We start from the raw sequence: 24,512 nt of genomic DNA on the forward strand, positions 1-24,512 counted from the left end.
AAAACAACAACAACAAAAAAATACCAAAAGTCCACATCAAACTAACCCTTCAAACAGAACAACAACCTTTCAGAAAAAGGATTCCTTACGCCTGTGAGCAAGGCCCTTTCATAAGGCCCAGTGATTAGGCAATGGGGAGCAGCTGGCCTAATTACAATGAGCCACACCTGCCCCCCTGCCTGTGAGAAGGGCCAGTGCTGTCCATGGTCCTGCAGCTCTCCCAGGTTTCTGGAATAACAGGGTGATGGAGGGACAGCTCACCATCACCCTTCCTGGCATCACAATTTGCACAGCTAAGATTTTTAAATGAAATTCCTGATTGCAGTTATGCAAGAAGTTTAAAGAAATCAATTTTGAAAAAGTTGTATTGCTGTTCATGTAGTCATGTATTTAGAGAGCTTAATTTACGATTTTTAAATTTTTTAAAATTTATTTCATTTATTTATTTTAAAACTTATATATTCTAAGTTTAAATGCAACTAGGTGCATTGAACTGGTGCTTCATTGAGACACGGCCAGGAGAGATAACAGAGGAAGTCCCCTTAATGAGGCCATTGTGATGTCATCCAGTGACAGAACCTCAGGCCTCTGACATTGATACCCTGGATATGGACAATCTACGGTATGTAAGTTATTGCTGGTACATTGCTTATTCTATTATGAGAAAATGTATCAGTTATGAATTATGAGTTGTGCAATTACAAATCATAGAATAACATACTTAAAGAGAAATCACACTGGTTACAGAGCAGTGCAAAATCACAATGTAAGATCAGGTGTGACATCACAGTATGAACATTCCAGTGAGCTGCCCAATGTTCTGAACTCATTAGCATAATTAGCCATTCTAAACTTTTGGGAGGCTCTCATAGTAAAGACAACAGATCTTTTTTGTTGTTGTTGTTTTTGACCACTTTTTTAATGTTTGCAGATGATAGAAGTTGAAAAATATCAAAAATGCATGTGAATGCAGAATACCCGGCCCAATCCACCTACGGGCAGCACTGACTCCTACTCCTGGAATGGGACAGCAGAGAAATTCAGCACCATGGACACTGCACACAAACACACATGCAATCACACACACACACACACACACACGCATACACACATACATGAGCACACACACACACACACACACACATATACACCCACGCACACACACATACACACATACACACACATGCACACACGCACCCACACACATATACACCCACGCACACACACACAGAGAAATATTAAACTGTAGTACGAATTGAGGTGCCTTTTTAAATTTAAAGTTACTCTCAAAGTAAGCCAGTTAAAACATTGTGAAGACTTCCACATTATTGCACTGTAAATAACAACTGGATTATTATTATTATTTGACCTATATTAAGCAGGATGGAAATAATGACATCAGTGTTCTTTTTTTGCACTGAGGGTGTTTATCAGCAGATGCTTGTGCAGCTCTTGTGCACCCAAATCATTAAACAGCCAATCAAATCTGCCCCTGACATGTGCCCTCCTACTGTTCAGTGAATGACAAGAAATTATTACCTCATGTCCTCCTCTCATCTGTACAGTTTGAGTTTTAAAGGGCAGAGGACAAGCAGGGTCTCAGGCAGAGAAGAGTCTCCAGAAGAGGAGAGTTCAGATACAGTGATGCCGCCACTCTGTGCTGTTCTTGTGCTTTTCAGCAAAGTCTGTAAGTGTATAATTATTAACTTAATAGTCAAAATAAGTCTGCTCAAAGACAGTATGGAGACATTTATACAGAGATCAGTGTTTTTCCCGTATTGTTCCCATTGTCAGTTGAAGGTGCTTTCTATTTTATTTCCAGATGGTCTGCTTGGGAAGAACATAGTTCAGCCTGATGTGCTGGTGACAGCTCAACTTGGAGACACTGTGACACTCCGATGTTTCTATGCTAAAGATGATGGGCAATGGTACAGATGGCTTAAGCAGCCTCTTGGACAGAAGCCTGAGCAATTGTTAATGATATTAAATTCTGAACCTTATACTATAGATTTCAATGTGTTTATAAACAGTACGCGCCTCAGTGCTAAAGCAGCAAAGGGGAGCTCGAACCTGACTGTGTCACAAGTAGAGCCGTCGGATTCAGCCACATACTACTGCGCTATTGTGCTCTACAATAATATCAGCTTTGGAGAAGGAACTACATTAATGGTCCTGGGTAAATATGAACCTTCAGTGCACGTCTTATACTTCTTTTTTCTTGTACAGGATTTTGAAGATGATTTAAAATTTGAAAAAATCTTAAGAAATCAGATCTTTTTTTGTAGGGTCACTAAAACTCTGCTTTGTGTACTCATGCTTTGTGTAAGCATTAAGAAATTGAGGTATATTAACATTTGTGATTACTGGAGATACTGTATGTTCAGCTAAACAGGCTAAAATTGCATTATTATTTTTCTAAACTCATTGAGACAAACAACATAAATAGACATTTTCTTTATTTCTTTATTTTCGTCTTTACTTAGCTAATTGCTAGTTTGGAAATGACAAAACCAGATTTAAAATAGTGTTTGTACAAAAAGAAAACCCTGCATATGCTTTTGACTTACAGAAATACAAAAATAATGATCGAATCCAAGCATGTATCCTGTTATAATTTTAATTATTGAACTGAATTCCTCAGGGTCAAAGTCACACAGCAGGGCAGTAGTACTACAGCCCGAGTCTAAGTCAGTGCATTCTGGAGACTCTGTGACTCTGCAGTGTACAGTACACACTGAGACCTGTGCTGGAGAACACAGTGTGTATTGGTTCAGACAGGGCTCAGGAGAGTCCCCTCCAGGAATCATTTACACCCATGGAACCAGGAGTGATGAGTGCCAGAGGAGCTCTGGGGCTGTGTCTCCCACACAGAGCTGTGTCTACAACTTCCCCAAGAGGAACCTCAGCCCCTCAGATGCTGGGACTTACTACTGTGCTGTGGCCACCTGTGGGGAGATCCTGTTTGGGAACGGGACCAAGCTGGACTTTTGCTTACCCCTGGAGGGTAAGTAAAATAATCGCTCACATATTCAGTGAAAGCGCCGTCTTATTTTTGCAAGAGGAGGGCTAAATGATGTATTAAATCATATCAACCGGTAGAGCACACAGACTTCATCTGGTATAAGTGGATTATTGTTTCGCATCCGCTAATTAATTTTTATCTTGTATAAGTTGTTAATTGTTACCCATTTTTATTCTCATGCAGATCAGTTCTTTGGACAGGTGTCCCTATCAATGTCGTGTTATGCTCTTATTAATATTCTTCATGCAGGGCGTTATACTAAATCTTGCTTTCAAAATGTCAGGGAATGGACATCTTCCTCTTTATTGCTTGGCGGGAGCTTTGACGTTGAGCGTGATCCTGAATGTTGTCCTCGCTCTGAAAATGAGAAAAAACTGTGAGAACTGCAAAGGTAAGAGACCAAGTTGTGGTATTTTTTCAATTTATCCACACACAAATCCAACTAGTATGTAACACACAAGACCACAAAATATACATATTATGGAGTCAAGAGTAAAGCAGAATTGTCTGGCCTCCAAACAAATTGAAATATATTTCAGGTGATGAGCTTTCTTATTTGATTGTGTACCAACCACCTGTGATTTACATTTAAATTATACTCAAACAGGGTCTGCATCAAACAGCCAAGTGTCCAGAGAAGACTTGTCAAGCAAACAGGTACAAATATTATTTTGTAAAAAAAATTCTGAGTTTCTAAGTTAGTTTAACTAACTACCTAAACTAACAAACTAACACAATCTCAGTGGTGAATATCCTGGTGAAATGATAATCAGAATGAAGTGTGATCCTATGTGGTGTGTAATGCTTTTCCATTTAGGGTCAAGAGGAATCAATGAATTACGCTGCTTTGACTTTCACCACCAAGAAACCCAAAGTGAGGCGGAACAAGAGGGAAATGGGGAAAGAAACCGTTTACTCAGACATGAGATTTAGAGACCGCGAGTGAAGCTTTCCATAAAAATTCATCTTCATTTCAAGAAGCCATACCACCACACACTCTGCTCCTGCCAACTGGCTGAAGCTAAGCAAGTGTGGGCATGGTTAATACTTGGACGGGAGACCACCAGGAAATACTGTGTTGCTTATAGAAGTGGTTTTGGTGGGCCAGCAGGGGGGCAGTCTTCCCTCTGGTCAAATTAACCCCAATGCCCCAGTTCAGTGACAGTGACACTGTGCTGTAGAGGATGCTGCCTTTCGGACAAGACATCAAACCGAGGTCCTGACTCACTGTGGTCATTAAAGATCCCATGACACTTATTGCAAATATTAGGGGGTTCCCCGGTGTCCTGGCTAAAATACCAGATCTGGCTCTCGCAAAAAACTTGCCTCCTAATCATCCCCTGATTTAATTGCCTAAAAGAATGTTCTCTCCCTCCAGTGGAGCTGCTCAGTGGCAACAATAGAGGATTGTGGTTGTACTGGGCAGCTCCCAGGTGTGAATGTGTATGAGCAGGGTATGCTGCAAAAGAGCATCTGTGCTCTGTGCCCTGGGTAAATAAAGGTTAAATAAAATAAAAAGAATGATCACCGTTTATCAAACATTTCCTCACCAGAACTGGTAAACATTGTAATACGTGGCTGAAAATGACAGTTACGTTACTCATCACAGGTACGGGATTTGCCTTGTTTTAAACTAAGGCCCACTTTGAGTTGTGCTTGTTCTTCAGCTCTGCTGTTCTTCAAATAAATTGGGGTGAATTTGAGGGATTTTTTGATCATTGTCATGCCAAAATATCTCTGCCCAGCTACGGTTTCTTCACTGACTCTGTGACATTAGCTTCAACGGTGTTGTTATTTAGTTGAATCCATTCTTCCTTCCTCCCACACAATATTTCCTGGGGCCACTTGTTACCACACAACCCCAACGCGTAATAGATCCACCCCCACGTTTAATGGTTAGCAAGGTGTTCTTTTCTTTAAATAGTTATTTCCTGTGACAGAACAATAATGGACTCTCTCACGTTCATGCACTTCCTGCCTGTCAGGTGTTCACAGGGGCCTATAATCTAGAGAACAAGGAGAGAGTAATGCCCTTACCCAGACTGGACTTGCTTCTGTAAAGAATTTAATTTTGACAGCTGAACATGATTATAGTGCCCTTTGACCTGAATATGATTATAGTGCCCTTTGACCTGAACATGATTACAGTGCCCTTTGCCTGTGTGAAATTAATGACATAGTACCTCTAACCATATTCAATAAAGGACGTCATGCATAAACGTAATTAAGATGGAAAACATTGGAAATGCATGTGGTTTGAGCTCAAATACATTTCAAGGTGATTTTGAATGCACTGTTGATTGAATTTGAAAATTCTGATATTTGATGCATTGAAGCACAACAGCTTCATACATGTCACCCAGTGATTCACATTAGACTCAATAAACAAGCACACTTACTCAGTTAAGTTAAACCAACCGGTGTTTCTCTTCAGGGTAACGTATATCAGCATTGCACGAGATTGTGACAGATATTATCTTGCATCGGGGTAACTTTGATTACAAATGTGGGGGTCCTCTAAACTGATCTTTTCCCACAAACACAGCATCCCTCTCTTTGCAGTTAGCTGTGACTAAACTGCCTGTTCTCTGCTGGGTGGGCAGTGTGAGAACCAATTAATGCTAATTAACTAACTAGAAGGAGTTATTTAGTTAGCATTAATTAGCATTAATGAGCATTTTAGCATTACAATTAAATAATTACAGGAGGCCCTAAGACAAATGTTATTTTGTTGTTTTGCTCTGTTATGGCGACAAGGGAAGTTCACTCACATTTTCCACTCACAGCCTTATATATTCAGCTCTACACAGATCAGAGCTGGACAGGAAGACTAACCTGCTGCACAGAGCTGTGTTCACACCTCCGTCTCTCAGCTCTGAAACCACGCTGACGCTCCGATAAACTTCACACCTCAGACCACCTTTCCATTCCAACAAACCAGAAGAGACAGCATTAGAAAACAGTGTACTTAACTTTCAAAAGAAAAATACGGATTTTAAATTTGTCCCCATGGTTCCAAATACAGCACATAAATTACAGGGACAAAGGGTCAGTGTTGGTCTCTATTATTAAAGAGATCTATTAATTCTACATGCATCTATTCTACATGCATTATCATTCACGTGTTTTATGCTTTTGCATCTTAGTTGCATTATGATGCACAGCAAGGTCATCATAACCTTCTATTACAATGTGTGTAGTTCAGAGTTTTACCAGTAGGGAGCAGCACAGCATAGAAATTACATTATTTATAAATGTGACATTTTGATGATGATAATTTATGACATTACAACCCAAAATTTTTAAGCGTCATACCGTATTGGTCTGATCATGTTGTGCACCTTTGACATTTTTGATGTACTGCTTGCAATGTTGAATATCATTATGCATAAATACTCAATGAAGTGCACATCATTAAAAGATTTAAATATACACTGAATAAGTCAGAGAAAATTAAAAAATACTGAAATGAGGTGATCACACAGCTTGATCATTTCCCTCCATTCCGTGCCCTGCTGGTACATTCCATGGTCATGTGACCAGCTGACTCATTCAGGACATGCAGCATTCTTCATAAATGTATGTGCTGAGTAAGGTGTGGAGCAGAATGGACTCACATGAATCTATCCTTGTATCATTGGGGGGGGGGGGGGGGGGGGGGGGCAGGGGTTTACTAACAGGATGTGAGTGCATAGGTGAGGGGGAAGGGAGAGCCTGTGTGTGTGTGTGTGTGTTTGTGTGTGTGTGTGTGTGTGTGTGTATGTGTGTGTGCTTGTGTGTGTGTGTGGGTGTGTGTGTGTGTGTCACCAAAAAGAGTAGCATCTCTGCAAGTTAGGTTCCATTGGGTACTGGGGGGCAGGGGGCAGGGCATTGTCAGTATTAATTATAGTCTGGTAATGTTTTTGTTTCCTGTTTATAACCTCTTTCCCTTTGAGAGTGTGCTAGAGATCACGCTCTGACACCTGCTTGCTGGTCTGAGGGGGGTTTTTGCACAATGCTGGAGGTGCAGATCTCTCTGTGGTTTGGTCTGACTCTCTGGCCATTGACCTAAAACAAAACAAAACCCCTGTTCTCTGCCTTTGTGGTTTCCACTAAATGCACCCATTTAATACGTTACCTGGCACCCTCCCCCCCCCCCCCCCTCTCCGCTCTCCCCTCCCCCCTCCCACCTCCCCCCCTAAAGTCAAAAATATACATTGCCTTTCATTAGCCCACAAACTGAAAAACAACTGAAAATACTTCATAAAATATTGAATGAGTAAACTGGAACCAACATTCCTGCAGAGCCAAAAAGTCAAAAGTCCACTACAATCAAACCCTCAAACGCAACCTTTCACAACAAAAAATAAAAGAATCCTTGTACCTGTGAGCAAGGCCCGTTTATAAGGCCCAGTGATTAGGCGATGGGGAGCAGCTGGCCTAATTACAATGAGCCACACCTGCCCCCCTGCCTGTGAGAAGGGACGGTGCTGTCCATGGTGCTGCAGCTCTCCCAGGTTGCTGGAATACCAGGGTGCTGGAGGGACAGCACACCATCACCCTTCCTGGCACCACAACCTAAACTAAGCTTACCAGTGCTGAAGATGTTTAAATAAATGTGCTGATTGCAATTGTGGGGGGGGGGGGGGGGAATTCAGCACCATGAACAGCGCTGGCAGGACCAGGAGAAACTTCAGTACCCTGCTCTCCACTCAAACCTGGACAGCTACAGGACAAAATGAGTGAAAAAACGAATGGCGCAGTTACAGGAGCCGTATCACTTTCAAAACACAATCCAATCAATAAGACCTCGGGCCTCATTTATCAAAATGAGCCAAATGAATTTGATTCTAAACAGATCACAAATTGATTTCCGCAAACAATTTGAGATTCCTCTGTCCATTTATTTTTTTAGCATCCGAACTACAGAAACACTATTACCTGGAAGCCAGAGGAACAGTTGAAGCCCATTTAAATAACTGACTGGCTTCCTGTAAAAGAGACAGTTCATGGTTTCAGTTCTCACTACCCTCTCAGTTTTCTTCCCCCTCACAGACGATGACCCTGGTATGGCTTCCACCCCTCACCACAACTCTCTGAGTATGGTTCTGCCACAGCTTCTCCCCTTTTTCCTTTTGTTATTAAAGAGAAATATGGCTGTGTTTTCCACCAAACTACCTCGTGTTTGTGTCATGTCTTCGTAGTCCTACACTACACTGCACACATAAACACACACACACACACACACACACACATAAATACACATGCACACACATGCACACAACCACACATACACAAACACACACACAACCTCACAGACATATCCACACACAACTACACACACAACACACCCACACACACACGCACCTACATGCATGCACACATACGCGCACACACACACACACACACACACACACACACATGCACCCACACACACATATACACCCATGCTCACACATACACATACACACAGACACACACACAAATACCCACGCACAATTGCAAATATGCACACACACACATACACATACATATTAAATGTGCCGTTTCCAGTGTGAAGTTATTCTCATAGTAAACTATTTCAAATGAAGACTTTATGAAGACTTCCATGATTGCACTCTAAATAACAACTGGATTATTATTATTATTTGACCTTTATTAAGCAGGATGGTCAGTTCAGAACAAATTGTCATGTACAATGATGACCTGACAATGTCATCACACATGAAAGCAAAATGGAAATAATGACAACGGTCTTCTTTTGTGGCACTGAGAGTGTTTATTAGCGGATGCTTGTGCAGCTCTTGTGCACCCAACAATTTGCCTCATTAAACAGCCAATCAAATTTGTCCCTGACATGTGCCCTCCTACTGTTCAGTGAATCACTGGAAATTATTACCTCATGTCCTCCTTTTATTTGTACAGTTTGAGGTTTGCAACGCAGAGGACAAACAGGGTCTCAGGCAGAGCAGAGTCTCCAGAAGAGGAGAGTTCAGATACGGTGATGCCACCACTCTGTGCAATTCTTGTGCTTTTCGGCAAAGTTTGTAAGTGAATAAATATTACTATTTACTTATCAGCCAAAATAACTTTACACAAGGGCTTTATAGAGGAGTTAATAATGTGATTAGTTTTTTTGCCCTTATTGTTCCCATTGCCCGTTGAAGATGCTTTCTGTTGCATTTCAGATGGCCTGTTTGGGAAGAATGTTGTTCAGCCTGACGCTCTGGTGACAGCTCAGCTTGGAGACACTGTGACTCTCCCATGTTTCTATGCTCATGATGATGAAGTGTACTGGTACACCTTCTTTAAGCAGCCTCTTGGACAGAGGCTTCGGCTATTATCAATGATATGGAACTATAAATCAAATGCTACGTATTTCAATGAGTCTAGAAACAGTAAACGCTTCAGTGCTAAAGCAGCGAAGGGGAGCTTTAACCTGACTGTGTCAGGAGTAGAGCCGTCGGATTCAGCCACGTACTACTGCGCTCTTATGGTCCAAAATGAGATCAGCTTAGGAGATGGAACCACTTTAATAGTGACAGGTAAATATGAACATTCGGTCTATGTTTCATACTTGTTTTCTTGTGCAGGATTTGTTTAAAGGTGAATTTAAATTTTAAAAAATCCTAAGAAAGCAGATCTTTCTTTTGTATGGTCACTCAAACTCTGCTTCGTGTATTCATGTTTTAGTTAAGCATTAACAAACATAGTATAGGCATATTAACATTTATTATTACTTAAGATGTTATATGTTCAGCCAAACAGGCTAAAATTGCAGTATTATTTTTATTATTATTAAAGTCAGTTATACATCACACATAGAAATTTTCTTGTTATATGAATGGGCATATTTGAACATGAATACAGCTAATTGATATTACTACGATAATTGTTAGCTTGGAAATGACCAAAAAAAACCCTGAATATGTTTTTGAAGTATAGAAAAATAATAATTGAGTCCAGGCACATATCCTGTTATATTTTAAATTATTAAACGGAATTCTTTAGGTTCAGAGTCACACGGCAGGACAGTAGTGCTGCAGCAGCCCGAGTCTGAGTCAGTGCATTCTGGAGACTCTGTGACTCTGCAGTGTACAGTACACAATGAGACCTGTGCAGGAGAACACAGTGTGTACTGGTTCAGACAGGGCTCAGGAGAGTCCCCTCCAGGAATCATTTCCACCCATGGAACCAGGAGTGATGAGTACCAGAGGAGTTCTGGCGCTGTGTCTCCCACACAGAGCTGTATCTACAACTTCCCCAAAAGGAACCTCAGCCCCTCTGATGCTGGGACTTACTACTGTGCTGTGGCCACCTGTGGGGAGATCCTGTTTGGGAACGTGACCAAGCTGGACTTTGAGAGTAAGCGAAAAAATCAATTCCCTAGTAAAAGCATTGTCTCAGTTTTTAAAAGGTTTATGAATTTTTTAACTTGGTGTTTTTTGTGAGGCAAGGGCTAAAAGTTGTATTAAGTCATTCCAATCAGTAGAGCATAAAAACATAATCTGACATTGGATTATTTTTTAGCATTTGCTCATTTATTTTTATATTGAAAGTTGTTCATTGTTTTCCATCTCTCATTTATATTCTCATGCAGATCAGTTCTTTGGACAGGAGTCACTGTCAATGTCTTGTTATGCTCTTATTAATATTCCTCATGCAGGGTGTTTACTAAATCTTGCTTTTTTAAATGTCAGGAAATGAAGCCCTTCCTCTTTACTGCTTGGCGGGAGCTTTGGCGTTGAGTGTGATCCTAAATATTGTCCTCGCTCTGAACAGGAGAAAAAACTGTGAGAACTGCAAAGGTAAGAGACAAAGTTATGATTATTTTTTACATCATATTTTCAATAAATCTTTTGTTAAATCAAATCAGACTAGTATAAAACATGCAAGATCGTAAAAAAAAAAAATTCAATATTGTAAAGGGTGCACAGTCAAGAAAAGAATGTGAACTGTGAAAATATGTAGTGTTTTTTGTAAAGTAGATGGCTTTCAAAAACAGTTTTGTCATCTACATGTAAAGCCATTACATGAATAACATGCAGAAATATTCACATGCAGTCCATGTACAGTTTTTTAAAACAACCTCAGATTAATAATGTAACCTAAATTTATTCTGTTGGTGCAGGTGACCATTTCCCACTGCTTTTTGATACATGAACATTATGTACGCAGATCACGTGTAGGAGCAAGCAAAATGTCTCTTGAATTTATAACAATTCAACTACCGATAATTATTCCAATGTTATATATTGGTTGTTTTTTTGTTTTTTTTTTACCAGTTGCCACTATCCAAATTATAGACAACATTGCGATGATGTGATAACCCCAAGATTATGGAAAAAATTTTAGAAAAAGGCAATACAATTGAGTGCAGAATAAGCAGAATTAACTGGAATCCAAACAAATTAAAATGCTTTTCAAGCAATATGTATTCTCCATTGAAGCCTATCCCGATTCCCTGATGATTATATATATATATCAATGCACTGCTCAGCTATACTTACGGTCCTACTGTGGTGAACATAATTGACTATATGAAACACTACTACGACCAGAACTGCTACTACTGCTATGAATATTATTGTTAATAGTAACAATAATAGTAAGAAAAAGAAGAACAAGAACAAGAATAAAAAGAATCAGTACAGTATACAAAGAAGAACAGTTTTCTTATTTGATTGTACATCATTAAAATTCAGAGCATAAACTGACTAATTAATTTCTTACACTCACCAGTGGCATGTATGTACATTTTCCTTTTACTGACACAGGAGCTGCATCAAACAACCAAGTGAGCGGAGCAGACATGGCGAGCAAACAGGTAAAAATATTAACTAACTAACTAAATAAATAAATAAATTAATTAATTAATAAAGCATATTTCTGTAGTGAACATCCTGGTTAAATGATAATCAGAATGAGGTGTAATTTATTTATTTATTTATTTATTTATTTATTATGTTTATTTATCTTTATTGTTAAAGCAAATTAAAAGCACTTTTATGTCTTTTATGTCTATGTGTGATATGTTGTTTTTATCTACTGCTGTAACACCCACATTTTCCCACCTGGGGATTAATAAAGTCTATCTTATCTTAATCATATGTGATGTGTAATGCTTTTCCTTTTAGAGTCAAGAGGAATCAATGAATTACGCTGCTTTGACTTTCACCACCAAGAAACCCAAAGTGAGGAGGAACAAGAGGGAAGTGGAGAAAGAAACGGTTTACTCAGATATGAGATTTAGAGACCGCGAGTGAAGCTTTCCATAAAAATTCATCTTCAGCACAAGAATGATCAAAATGTTCCCTCGCCGAAATTGGTGAACATTATACAATTTGGCTGTAAATGATATAACAGGATTTGCCTAGAGCTGTGCTTGTTCTTAACTGGCCATTTTTCAAATACACAAAATAAAAATTTGTACACTGTCTGACAGTGTCTGATAAATGGTCCTCGAACTTGTTGAGTTGGTTTAGGGCAGCAGTGTAGTACAATGGTTAGGGAACAGGGCGTGTAACCCGATTCTCAGGTGATGCATTGCCCTTGTACTCTTGAGCAAGGCTGTCAACCCAAATGACTTCAGTATGTATCCAACAGTATAAAAGGAAATGGTGCGCACATGTAAAATTGCACAAAAATTGCACAAATATTGTGTGGTTTTCACTGAGTGTCTGCCTGTGTTCCTGCCTCTGTGTTATTTTTTGCCTGAGAGTTTGCCTGTGTTTCCCTGTGCCTGTTTTTGTCTGCCTGTTTCTGCCCTGCCTCTGTTTGGCTTCTTGTGATTTTTGTATTTTCTGTTTTCTGTTTTTTTTTGTATTTTCGTTTTGTTGTTTTTGGGATTTGCCCTGTGAGGCATTTTTTGGTTTCCTGCGTTTGTTCCTGAGTTTTTGTAATTAAAATCTTTGAGTGAATCTTCCTTTGGGAGTTTTGGGTTTTTTACTCTGCATTTGGGTCCATAACCTTGCCAGTCCTGGCAGTATCCTGGCAAGAGCTTTTATTTTATCTGTCCAAAGCACTTTGTGCCAAAAACGCCTCTGGCACATATAACTGTTGTGTCCGCAGGTCCATTGCAGTGGTATGTAAGTTTGCATACCCAAACAGTCTACAGGCAGTGCTAGTGGAGTCATTAGGCTAAGACTCGCTGCCAAATAACTCCATATACCAGACAATCAGCGTCTATAAATGGGCTACATTTCTAATACAAAGTGGCTGAATACTGTCATTTAAAGTTTTTTAGCGATATTTTCTCCACATGGAGATGGCATGTAGAGCTATGTCTGCACCTGCATACCAGGGCTGGACCTGGCACAACTACTCATATGTGTCTGCCACTGCTTAGCCAGGAAAAACATCGCTGTGAATATAGGTACTCTCCTGCATGCTTTATAACAGCTGGACATGCTTTCTAAAGGCAAGGCCTCTTGCTAGCAGAGGCCTCCCTGTACCTTCAGTAACAAAAACACTTCCTGTATGCACAGCGACAGCTTTCTTGTGTTCTCAGTTACTGATGCTGTGCTATACGTTTTAGAACAACTGGGTACATGTTCAGACAGAATGACTCAGTGGCAGATTCCTTCCTGTGTACAGGGACAGACCATGAACAGACTCTCACATGTTCATGCACTTCCTGCTGAGATGCCTGTCAGGTGTTCACAGGGGCCGATAATCTAGAGAACAAGGAGAGAGTAATGCCCTCACCCAGACTGGACTTGCAACTGTAAAGTATTTATTTTTGACAGCATAATATTAAACAATGACCCTAAAATAACAAAAGGGAGGCCTTAAAGGTCACATGGACAGATACCTTTGCCTGATATGCTTCCTGCTCTGAGGTCACTGCGCTGTTTATTGTTTCTGAAAGCTTTTGCACACTGCTCTCTCTTTCATTACCAGAAAAATGTGTTTGTCTGTTTCAGACTGCTCTGTTGTGGTGACAGGAGAGGTTCACTTATTTTCCACTCACAGCCTTATACATTCAGCTCTACACAGACCAGAGCTGCACAGGAAGACTGACCTGCAGCTCCTCCCTCTCTCAGCGCTGAAACCACACTGACGCTCCAAACAAATTTATTCACCTCACACCTCAGAACACCTTTCCATTACAACAGACCAGAAGAGACAGAATTAGAAAACAGTGTACTTAACTTTCAAAAGAAAAATACTACTCAAAATCTGTCCCCAAGGTTCCAAATATAGTACATAAATTGCAGGGACAAAATGATCAGTATCGCTCTCTATAATTAAAGTGGCTTTTCACTCTTCTATTTTACATTCATTATCATTGACATGTTTTATGCTGTTGCTTTTTAGTTGTATTATAATGCAGAGCAAGGTCATCATAACCGTCTTTTATAATGTGTGTTGTTCAGAGTTTTACCAATAGGGAGCAGCACAGCATAGTCATTAAATTATTTATAAATGTGACATTAGGACGATGATAAATTATAACGTCACAATCTATAACTCTTGATAGTCACGCCGTATTGGTCTGATTAAGTTGTTTTAGACATGTTCTTCAGCTTGTGTGCACCATTCAAATTTTTTATATACGGCTTACAATGTTGAATATCATTATATGTGAAATGCTCAGTGAAGTGCACATCATTAAAATATTTAAATATACACCCAATAAGTCATAAAAAATACTAAAGTAATGTCATATTGTTTTTTTCTGCACAAATATCATCAGATGCATTGAAACAGAGCATCTTGATCATTCCCCTCCTTTTCCTGCCCTGATGGTACATTCCATGGTCATGTGATGAGCTGTACGGACACGGGACATGAAAGTGGTCTTGACTCATTCAGGACAAGCAGCATTCTTCATAAATGTATGTGCTGAGTAAGGTGTGGAGCAGAATGGATTTACACGAAACAATCCTTGTATCATGCGGGTTTGACTATGAGGATGTGAGTGTATAGGTGAGGGGGAAGAGAGAGTCGGTGCCTGCATGTGTGCATGTGTGTGTGTGTTACCAAAGAGAGTAGTATCCCAGCAAGTTAAATTCCATTGAGGACTGGGGACAGGGCATTGTCAGTATTAATTATAGACTGTTAATGTTTTTGTTTCCTGTTTATAACCTCTTTCCCTTTGAGAGCATGCTAGAGATCACGCTCTGAGACCTGCTTGCTGGTCTGAGGGGGTTTTTGCACAATGCTGGAAGTGCAGCTCTCTCTGTGGCTCAGTCTGACTCTCAGGCCACTGACTCAAAACAAAACCCCTGTGCTCTGCCTTTGTGGTGTCCTCTGCATGCACCCCTTACATACGTCATCTGGTACCTCCCTCTTTCATTCTCTCTCTCTATCATTCTCCTCTGTCACTTCAGTGGGGTCAGAACTACATGTGCTCTTGAGATAATCAGTGATTATACACCATTTCTTTTTGAATGAGAAAACATTTCGAGAACTCAGCTCAAATGGTTGTCAGAAATCTTTAACAAACAGTTTGAAAGCTTTCTAATCATGATCTTTATTGAACAATATTGCCCACTTTCACAAAACTCAAACCACTAGGTTTGTACAGTAGGGTGTTTAAACATGTCACAATTGTAAACATTTTGATTTCATTCAGGACATGAATTGGTTGCCCAATACTCTTCTTAATGCTTCTTTTACCATAATAGACTTTGATGCAGTGCTGGGGGATGGCCACTGTAACACATGATGAAAAGACAATAAAATAAAAAATGTACTTACTTTGATTCGCCCAGAAACTGAAAAACAACAACAAATAAAATACTTTAAAAAAACCAAAAACAAATCATGAAATAACTTATTTAAAGACAACTCACCCTGGTTTCAGTGCAGTGCAAAATCACAATGTAAGATCAGGTGTGACATCACAGTATGAACATTCCAGTGAGCTGCCCAATGTTCTGAACTCATCAGCATAATCAGCCATTCTAAACCTTTGGGAGGCTCTCATAGTAAAGACAACAGATCTTTTTTTTGTTGTTGTTGTTTTTGACCACTTTTTTTCACGTTTTCAGATGATAGAAGTTGAAAAATATCAAAAATGCATGTGAATGCAGAATCCCGGCCCAATCCACCTACGGGCAGCACTGCCTCCTACTCCTGGAATGGGACAGCAGAGAAATTCAGCACCATGGACACTGCACACACAGACACACACACAAACACCCACGCACAAATGCACATGTGCACACATTCACACACGCACAGACATGCAACCACATGCAAACACACACACAAATACACACACAGACACACACACACAAACACCCACGCACAAATACACATTTGCACACACACACACACACACAGACATATTAAACCGTAGCACGAATTGAGGTACCGTTTCCAATCTAAAGTTATTTACCACATTATTGCACTGTAAATAACAACTGGATTATTATTAGTATTTGAACTTTTTATTAAGCAGGATGGAAATAATGACAACAGTGTTCTTTTTTTGCACTGAGGGTGTTTATCAGCGTATGCTTGCACCACTCTTGTGCACCCACTAATTTGCCTCATTAAACAGCCAATCAGATCTGCCCCTGACATGTGCCCTCCTACTGTTCAGTGAATGAAGAGAAATTATTACCTCAAGTCCTCCTCTTATCTGTACAGTCTGAGTTTTACAGCGCAGAGGACAAACAGGGTCTCAGGCAGAGAAGAGTCTCTAGAGGAGAGTTCAGATACAGTGATGCCGCCACTCTGTGCTGTTCTTGTGCTTTTCAGCAAAGTCTGTAAGTGAATGAATATTATTAACTTATCAGCCAAAATAACTTTACACTAGGACTGTATGGAGGCATTAATACAGAGATTAATATGTTTTTCCCTTATTGTTACCATTGTCAGTTGAAGATGCTTTTTGTTTTTTTCCAGATGGTCTGCTTGGGAAGAATGTTGATCAGCCTTACGCACTGGTGGGAGCTCAGCTTGGAGACAATGTGACTCTCCCATGTTTCCATGCTCAAGATGGTGTGTCCTGTGCCAGCTGGTTTAAGCAGCCTCTTGGACAAAAGCCTCGGCTTATAGCACTAACAATGAACCCTAAATCAGGTGCTATATTTTTCAATGACTTTAAAGACAATGAACGCTTCAGTGCTAAAGCAGCGAAGGGGAGCTTTAACCTGACTGTGTCACAAGTAGAGCCATCAGATTCAGCCACATACTACTGCACTATTACGCTTTTCGAAGAGATCAGCTTTGGAGATGGAGCTACTTTAATGGTGACGGGTAAATATGAACCTCAAGTCCATGTTTTATACTATTTTTCTTGCTCAGGATTTTTTTAAAGGTGAATTTAAATTTTTAAAAATCCTAAGAAAGCAGATCGTTTTTTTGTATGGTCACTCAAACTCTGCTTTGTGTATTGATGATTTGGATAAGCATTAAGAAATATAGGTATATTAACATTTTTTATTATTGCTGATACTGTATGTTGCAGTATTATTTTTTAAAAGTCTTTTATACAAAGTCACACATAGACATTTTCATGTTGTAGGAATGGGCATATATGAATTAGAATACAGCTAATTGATATTTCTAAGCTAATTGTTATAGTGTTAGTACAAAATAAAATGCTGCATTTGCTTTTCGTATTACAGAAATGGAAAAATGATGATTGAATCCATCCAGGCATATATCCTGATATATAATTTTAGTTATTAAACTGAATTCTTTAGGTTCAGAGTCACTCAGCAGGACAGTAGTGCTGCAGCAGCCCGAGTCTGAGTCAGTGCAGTCTGGAGACTCTGTGACTCTGCAGTGTACAGTACACACTGAGACCTGTGCAGGAGAACACGGTGTGTACTGGTTCAGACAGGGCACAGGAGAGTCTCCTCCAGGAATCATTTACACCCATGGAAACAGGAGTGATGAGTGCCAGAGGAGCTCTGGGGCTGTGTCTCCCACACAGAGCTGTGTCTACAACTTCTCCAAGAGGAACCTCAGCCCCTCTGATGCTGGGACTTACTACTGTGCTGTGGCCACCTGTGGGGAGATCCTGTTTGGGAACGGGACCAAGCTGGACTTTGAGAGTAAGCAAAAAAATCAATCCCATAGTAAAAGCATTGTCTCGGTTTTTAAAAGGTTTATGCATTTTTTAGCTTGGTGTTTTTTTGTGAGGCAAGGGCTAAAAGTTGTATTAAGTAATTCCAATCAGTAGAGCATAAAAACATAATCTGACATTGGATTATTTTTTAGCATTCACTCATTTATTTTTATATTGAAAGTTGTTCATTGTTTTCCATCTCTCATTTCTATTCTCATGCAGATCAGTTCTTTGGACAGGAGTCACTGTCAATGTCTTGTTATGCTTTTATTAATATTCCTCATGCAGGGTGTTTACTAAATCTTGCTTTTTTAAATGTCAGGAAATGAAGCCCTTCCTCTTTACTGCTTGGTGGGAGCTTTGGCGTTGAGTGTGGTCCTAAATATTGTCCTCGCTCTGAAAAGGAGAAAGAGCTGTGAGAATTACAAAGGTAAGAGACCAGGTTTAACGGTGTGCTATGTGTCAATCTATTTTTATTTACAACATATACACAGTACAATCAAATGTTTGTTAAATCAAATCAGACTAGTATAAAACATGCAAGATCGTAAAAAAAAAAATTCAATATCGTAAAGGGTGCACAGTCAAGAAAAGAATGTGAACTGTGAAAATATGTAGTGTTTTTTGTAAAGTAGGTGGCTTTCAAAAATTGACAACGGTTTTGTCATCTACATGTAAAGCCATTACATGAATAACATGCAGAAATATTCACATGCAGTCCATGTACAGTTTTTTAAAACAACCTCAGATTAATAATGTAACCTAAATTTATTTTGTTGGTGCAGGTGACCATTTCCCACTGCTTTTTGATACATGCACATTATGTACGCAGATCACGTGTAGGAGCAAGCGAAATGTCTCTTGAATTTATAACAATTCAACTACCGATAATTATTCCAATGTTATATATTGGTTGTTTTTTTTTTTTTTTACCAGTTGCCGCTATCCAAATTATAGACAACGTTGCTATGATGTGATAACCCCAAGATTATGGAAAGAAATTGAGCAAAAGGCAATATAATTGAATGCAGAATAAGCAGAATTAACTGGAATCCAAACAAATTAAAATGCTTTTCAAGCAATATGTATTCTCCATTGAAGCCTATCCCGATTCCCTGATGATTATATATATATATATATATATACATATATATGTATATATATCAATGCACTGCTCAGATATACTTCTTCTCTGAGCAGCAACTTACGGTCCTACTGTGGTGAACATAATTGACTATATGAAACACTACTACGACCAGAACTGCTACTACTGCTATGAATATTATTGTTAATAGTAACAATAATAGTAAGAAAAAGAAGAACAAGAACAAGAACAAAAAGAAACAGTACAGTACAAAAAGAAAAACAGCTTTCTTATTTGATTGTACACCATTAAAATTCAGAGCATAAACTGAGTAATTAATTTCTTACACTCATCAGTGGCTTATGTACATTTTCCTTTTACTGACACAGGAGCTGCATCAAACAATCAAGAGAGCGGAGAAGACTTAGCGAGCAAACAGGTAAAAATATGAACTAACTAACTTACAAAATAAATAAATAAATTAATTAATTAATAAAGTATATTTCTGTAGTGAACATCCTGGTTAAATGATAATCAGAATGAGGTGTAATTTATTTATTTATTTATTTATTTATTTATTTATTTATTTATTTATTTATTTATGTATTTGTTTATTTATTATTATTATTATTGTTATTATTTATCTTTATTGTTAAAGCAAATTAAAAGCACTTTTATGTCTTTTATGTCTGTGTGATATGTTGTTTTTATCTGCTGCTGTAACACCCACATTTTCCCACCTGGGGATTAATAAAGTCTATCTTATCTTAATCATATGTGCTATGCTATGTTTTTCCTTTTAGAGTCAAGAGGAAGCAATGAATTACGCTGCTTTGACTTTCAACACCAAGAAACCCAAAGTGAGGAGGAACAAGAGGGAAGTGGAGAGAGAAACGGTTTACTCAGATATGAGATTTAGAGACCGCGAGTGAAGCTTTCCATAAAGATTCATCTTCAGCACAAGAACGATCAAAATGTTCCCTCACCGAAATTGGTGAACATTATACAATTTGGCTGTAAATGATATAACAGGATTTGCCTAGAGCTGTGCTTGTTCTTAACTGGCCATTTTTCAAATACACAAAATAAAAATGTGTACACTGTCCGACAGTGTCTGATAAATGGTCCTCGAAGTTGTTGAGTCGGTTTAGGGCAGCAGTGTAGTACAATGGTTAGGGAACAGGGCGTGTAACCCGATTCTCAGGTGATGCATTGCCCTTGTACCCCTGAGCAAGGCTGTCAACCCGAATGACTTCAGTATGTATCCAACAGTATAAAAGGAAACGGTGCGCACATGTATAATTGCACAAAAATTGCACAAATATTGTGTGGTTTTCACTGAGTGTCTGCCTGTGTTCCTGCCTCTGTGTTATTTTTTGCCTGAGAGTTTGCCCGTGTTTCCCTGTGCCTGTTTTTGTCTGCCTGTTTCTGCACTGCCTCTGTTTGGCTTCTTGTGATTTTTGGATTTTCTGTTTTCTGTTTTTTTTTTTTGTATTTTCATTTTGTTGTTTTTGGGATTTGCCCTGCCAGTCCTGGCAGTATCCTGGCAAGAGCTTTTATTTTATCTGTCCAAAGCACTTTGTGCCAAAAACGCCTCTGGCACATATAACTGTTGTGTCCGCAGGTCCATTGCAGTGGTGTGTAAGTTTTGTTTTGCATACCCAAACAGTCTACAGGCAGTGCTAGTGGAGTCATTAGGCTAACACTTGCTGCCAAATAACTCCATATACCAGACAATCAGCGTCTATAAATGGGCTACATTTCTAATACAAAGTGGCTGCATACTGTCATTTAAAGTTTTTTAGCGATATTTTCTCCACATGGAGATGGCATGTAGAGCTATGTCTGCACATGCATACCAGGGCTGGACCTGGCACAACTACTCATATGTGTCTGCCACTGCTTAGCCAGGAAAAACATCGCTGTGAATATAGGTACTCTCCTGCATGCTTTATAACAGCTGGACATGCTTTCTAAAGGCAAGGCCTCTTGCTAGCAGAGCCCTCCCTGTACCTTCAGTAACCAAATCACTTCCTGTATGCACAGCAACAGCTTTCTTGTGTTCTCAGTTACTGATGCTGTGCTATACGTTTTAGACCACTCCTTCCTGTGTACAGGGACAGAGCATGAACAAGCTCTCACTTGCATTTCCTGCTGAGAAGCCTGTCAGGTGTTCACAGGGGCCGATAATCTAGAGAACAAGGAGAGAGTAATGCCCTTACCCAGACTTGACTTGCAACTGTAAAGTATTTAGTTTTGACAGCATAATATTAAACAATGACCCTAAAATAACAAAAGGGAGGCCTTAAAGGTCACTTGGACAGATACCTTTGCCTGATATGCTTCCTGCTCTGAGGTCACTGCGCTGCTTATTGTTTCTGAAGGCTTTTACACACGGCTCTCTCTTTCATTACCAGTAAAATGTGTTTGTTTGTTTCAGACTGCTCTGTTGTGGTGACAGGGGAGGTCCAGTTATTTTCCACTAACAGCCTTTTATATTCACCTTTACACACACCAGAGCTGCACAGGAAGACTGACCTGCAGCTCCTCCCTCTCTCGCTGAAACCACACTGACGCTCCAAACACATTTATTCACCTCATACCTCAGACCACCTTTTCATTACAACAGACCAGAAGAGATAGCATTAGAAAACAGTGTACTTAACTATTAAAAGAATAAAACTACTCTTAATCTGTCCTCATGGTTCCAAATACAGCACATAAATTGCCAGGACAAAATTATCAGTATTGCTCTCTATAATTAAAGGGGCTTTTCACTTTTCTATTTTACATTTATTATCATTGACATGTTTTATGCTGTTGCTTTTAAGTTGCGTTATAATGTAGAGCAAGGTCATCAAAACCATCTGACTCAAAACAAAACCCCTGTGCTCTGCCTTTGTGGTTTCCTCTGCATGCACCCCTTTCATGTGTTACCTGGCACCTCCCCTCTCTGTCTGCCTGACTCTCTCTCTCTCTCTCTCTCTCTCTCTCTCTCCGATCTCCTGTGGTACTTCAGAGGGATCTGAACTATCTGTGCTCTCTTGAGATTACATGCAATGCATTTATGAAGAATAATACATTTTTCAGCACTTAGATCAAGGAGCTGCCACAAATCTTTCACAAGTAGTTTGAGGATGACTAATCATTGTCTTTTGTCGGCCAATTTATTGCCTTTCGCTGAGCTCAAACCAGCCTTTGACATTATAGGAGATACCCGTTGGTATAAGAGGGAGTTTTAAACTTGTCCTAATGTAAACATTTTGATTTGGCAAATGGTAAATGGACTGTATTTATATAGCGCTTTTATCCAAAGAGCTTTACAACTGATGCCTCTCATTCACCCACACACACACACTCACACACCAACAGTGAAAGGCTGCCATTCAAGGTACCAATCAGCTCGTTGGGAGCAATTTGTGCTTAGGTGTCTTGCTCAGGGACACTTCGACACGCCCATGGCAGGGGATCAAACCGGCAACCTTCTGACTGCCAGACAACCGATCTTACCTCCTGAGCTATGTCGCCCAATTTGTCACCGATTTAATCCCTGATTCGTTTCCAAAGACACTTTTTAATCATTCCTTTACCCTTATAGGCCTTGTGATGCAGTTCTGAGGGTGGCAATCATATGGTGAACAGACAAAATGAAGTCAAAATTATACATTGCCTTTCGTTAGCCCAGGAACTGAAAAACAACTGAAAATACTTCATATAAAAAATAAAAAATAAAAAAAAAACAGAATGAGTAAACTGGAACCAACAATCCTGCACAGGTCAAAAAGTCAAAAGTCCACAACAAACAAACTGTCCAACCTAACCTTTCACAAGAAAAGAGAATGAATCCTTACACCAGTGAGCAAGGCCCTTTCATAAGGCCCAGTGAATAGGCAATGGGGAGCAGCTGGCCTAATTACAATGAGCCACACCTGCCTCCCTGCCTGTGAGAAGGGCCGGTGTTGTCCATGGATCTCCAGCTCTCCCAGGTTGCTGGAATACCTGGGTGCTGAAAGAACAGCGCAAGTCCACTATTCCTGGCTCCACAACACTCATTTTAGAAAATTAACCTCATGATGTTTCCAAATATTGTATTCATTTGTTCATTTATGTAATTTCTGTTCTTGGTTTAGATGCCACTATGTTCATATAATTGGTGCTTCACTGAGACAAGTACAATAAAGTTAAAACAGGAAGTTCCGTTAATGAGGTCATTGTGATGTCATTGAGTGGCATCATTTGCATTTCAGCATCAAGCCAGTCAGTGGACAAGGCTACGAATGCAGATAATAGAGCCATTGTAAATTAGTGAATGATTTTTTAATGTCTTGTTTATTGCGCTTGTTCATTTCAGTATTGGGAATTTTATTTATCGTAGCACATGTAAAATCAGTTTAACCAAATTTTTGCTATGGTGCGAGGACCCAGATCCCACCCCTGTCCACCAGTGCTGACTCCTGCTGTCCCATTCTACTGCAGGGAAATTCAGCACCATGGACAGCGTTGCCAGGACCAGGAGAAACTTCAACATCTTGCTCCCCGCTGAAACCTGGACAGCTCCAGAATCAGGTCGTCAACAGAGCACCTATTTTACATGACGTGATGAGATCTGTGTACGTGTTTCCATGCTGGCAGGTACTATGTCAAGACAAAATGAGTGAAAATGAACACAATTCAACCAATAAGGCATTGATTGGTATATTTAGAAAACGTAAAAGTCTGTCAGTAGCCTAAGTGTGACTTGACGTAAGCGATTAATGTGTCAGAATAAGTGCCTACTTCATTGTTGCTGCAAAACATTGTTAAAACAGGTCAGAAACACATTATTGCTTTAGTCAGAATTATTTATCATTATGATAAATCTGGCTTTTGTACTTTATACTGAAACAACTTTAAGAAGTGACAGCGGACAGTGGTTGCTTTCTTGATATGCTTCTATGCTGATACCATCCCTATATTAGCTGGTATTAGGCCTTTACTTTTTCCAAATACTAATGTTATCTTCAAATCACAGAGCTTTAGCATTCATCTGAAGATAGTAAATCACCCCGAAATGCAACACGGCATGACGACATGAAGTACAATGCAGAATGGCGGAAGCTGTCTTTATGAATTACACTCTGCTGCACCCTACTGTCAAAACCCTGCAAGCATTTACCTCTGGCCAGTAGAACCTCGTTCGTGGAGGCAAATGCATCAAATGGAACTTGTAACCGTTAGGGTTACAGTTCAGTTTCAGCACAAATTTAGGCTAGCCTACTGAAAATACCCTTGATCAAAAGAACACGTAAATTTGGAAAAAGTATATTGGCCATTTTTGTGGTGAAAATAGGTTATGTTTTCTGAATGTGAAAATATATTTGTATTTTATCATTTTTTCTCATGATTTGAATTAATGG

The 24,512-nt window shown here is 39.5% G+C and overlaps 2 protein-coding genes across 2 annotated transcripts in view; both read left to right on the forward strand.

Annotated features, from left to right (window-relative positions):
* The window catches only part of LOC118222483, a 42,421-nt gene that overhangs the window by 14,623 nt on the left and 3,286 nt on the right, over positions 1-24,512 (forward strand). Inside the window, exons 2-8 of the mRNA XM_035408114.1 lie at positions 16,862-17,215; positions 17,665-18,018; positions 18,355-18,462; positions 19,506-19,555; positions 19,920-20,044; positions 20,741-20,757; positions 23,593-23,682. Coding sequence (XP_035264005.1) covers positions 16,862-17,215; positions 17,665-18,018; positions 18,355-18,462; positions 19,506-19,555; positions 19,920-20,044; positions 20,741-20,757; positions 23,593-23,682 — 1,098 coding nt within the window. The remainder of the gene's footprint in view (positions 1-16,861; positions 17,216-17,664; positions 18,019-18,354; positions 18,463-19,505; positions 19,556-19,919; positions 20,045-20,740; positions 20,758-23,592; positions 23,683-24,512) is intronic.
* On the forward strand, positions 1,556-4,255 carry LOC118223787 (immunoglobulin superfamily member 3-like). The gene is made up of 6 exons (XM_035410774.1): positions 1,556-1,687; positions 1,823-2,176; positions 2,642-3,004; positions 3,306-3,413; positions 3,630-3,679; positions 3,840-4,255. The coding sequence occupies exons 1-6, from the start codon at positions 1,645-1,647 to the stop codon at positions 3,966-3,968; spliced, it is 1,047 nt and encodes a 348-aa protein (XP_035266665.1). The 5' UTR covers positions 1,556-1,644; the 3' UTR covers positions 3,969-4,255.

This window comes from Anguilla anguilla, chromosome 3, assembly GCF_013347855.1.
Source record: "Anguilla anguilla isolate fAngAng1 chromosome 3, fAngAng1.pri, whole genome shotgun sequence".
Taxonomy (NCBI): domain Eukaryota; kingdom Metazoa; phylum Chordata; class Actinopteri; order Anguilliformes; family Anguillidae; genus Anguilla; species Anguilla anguilla.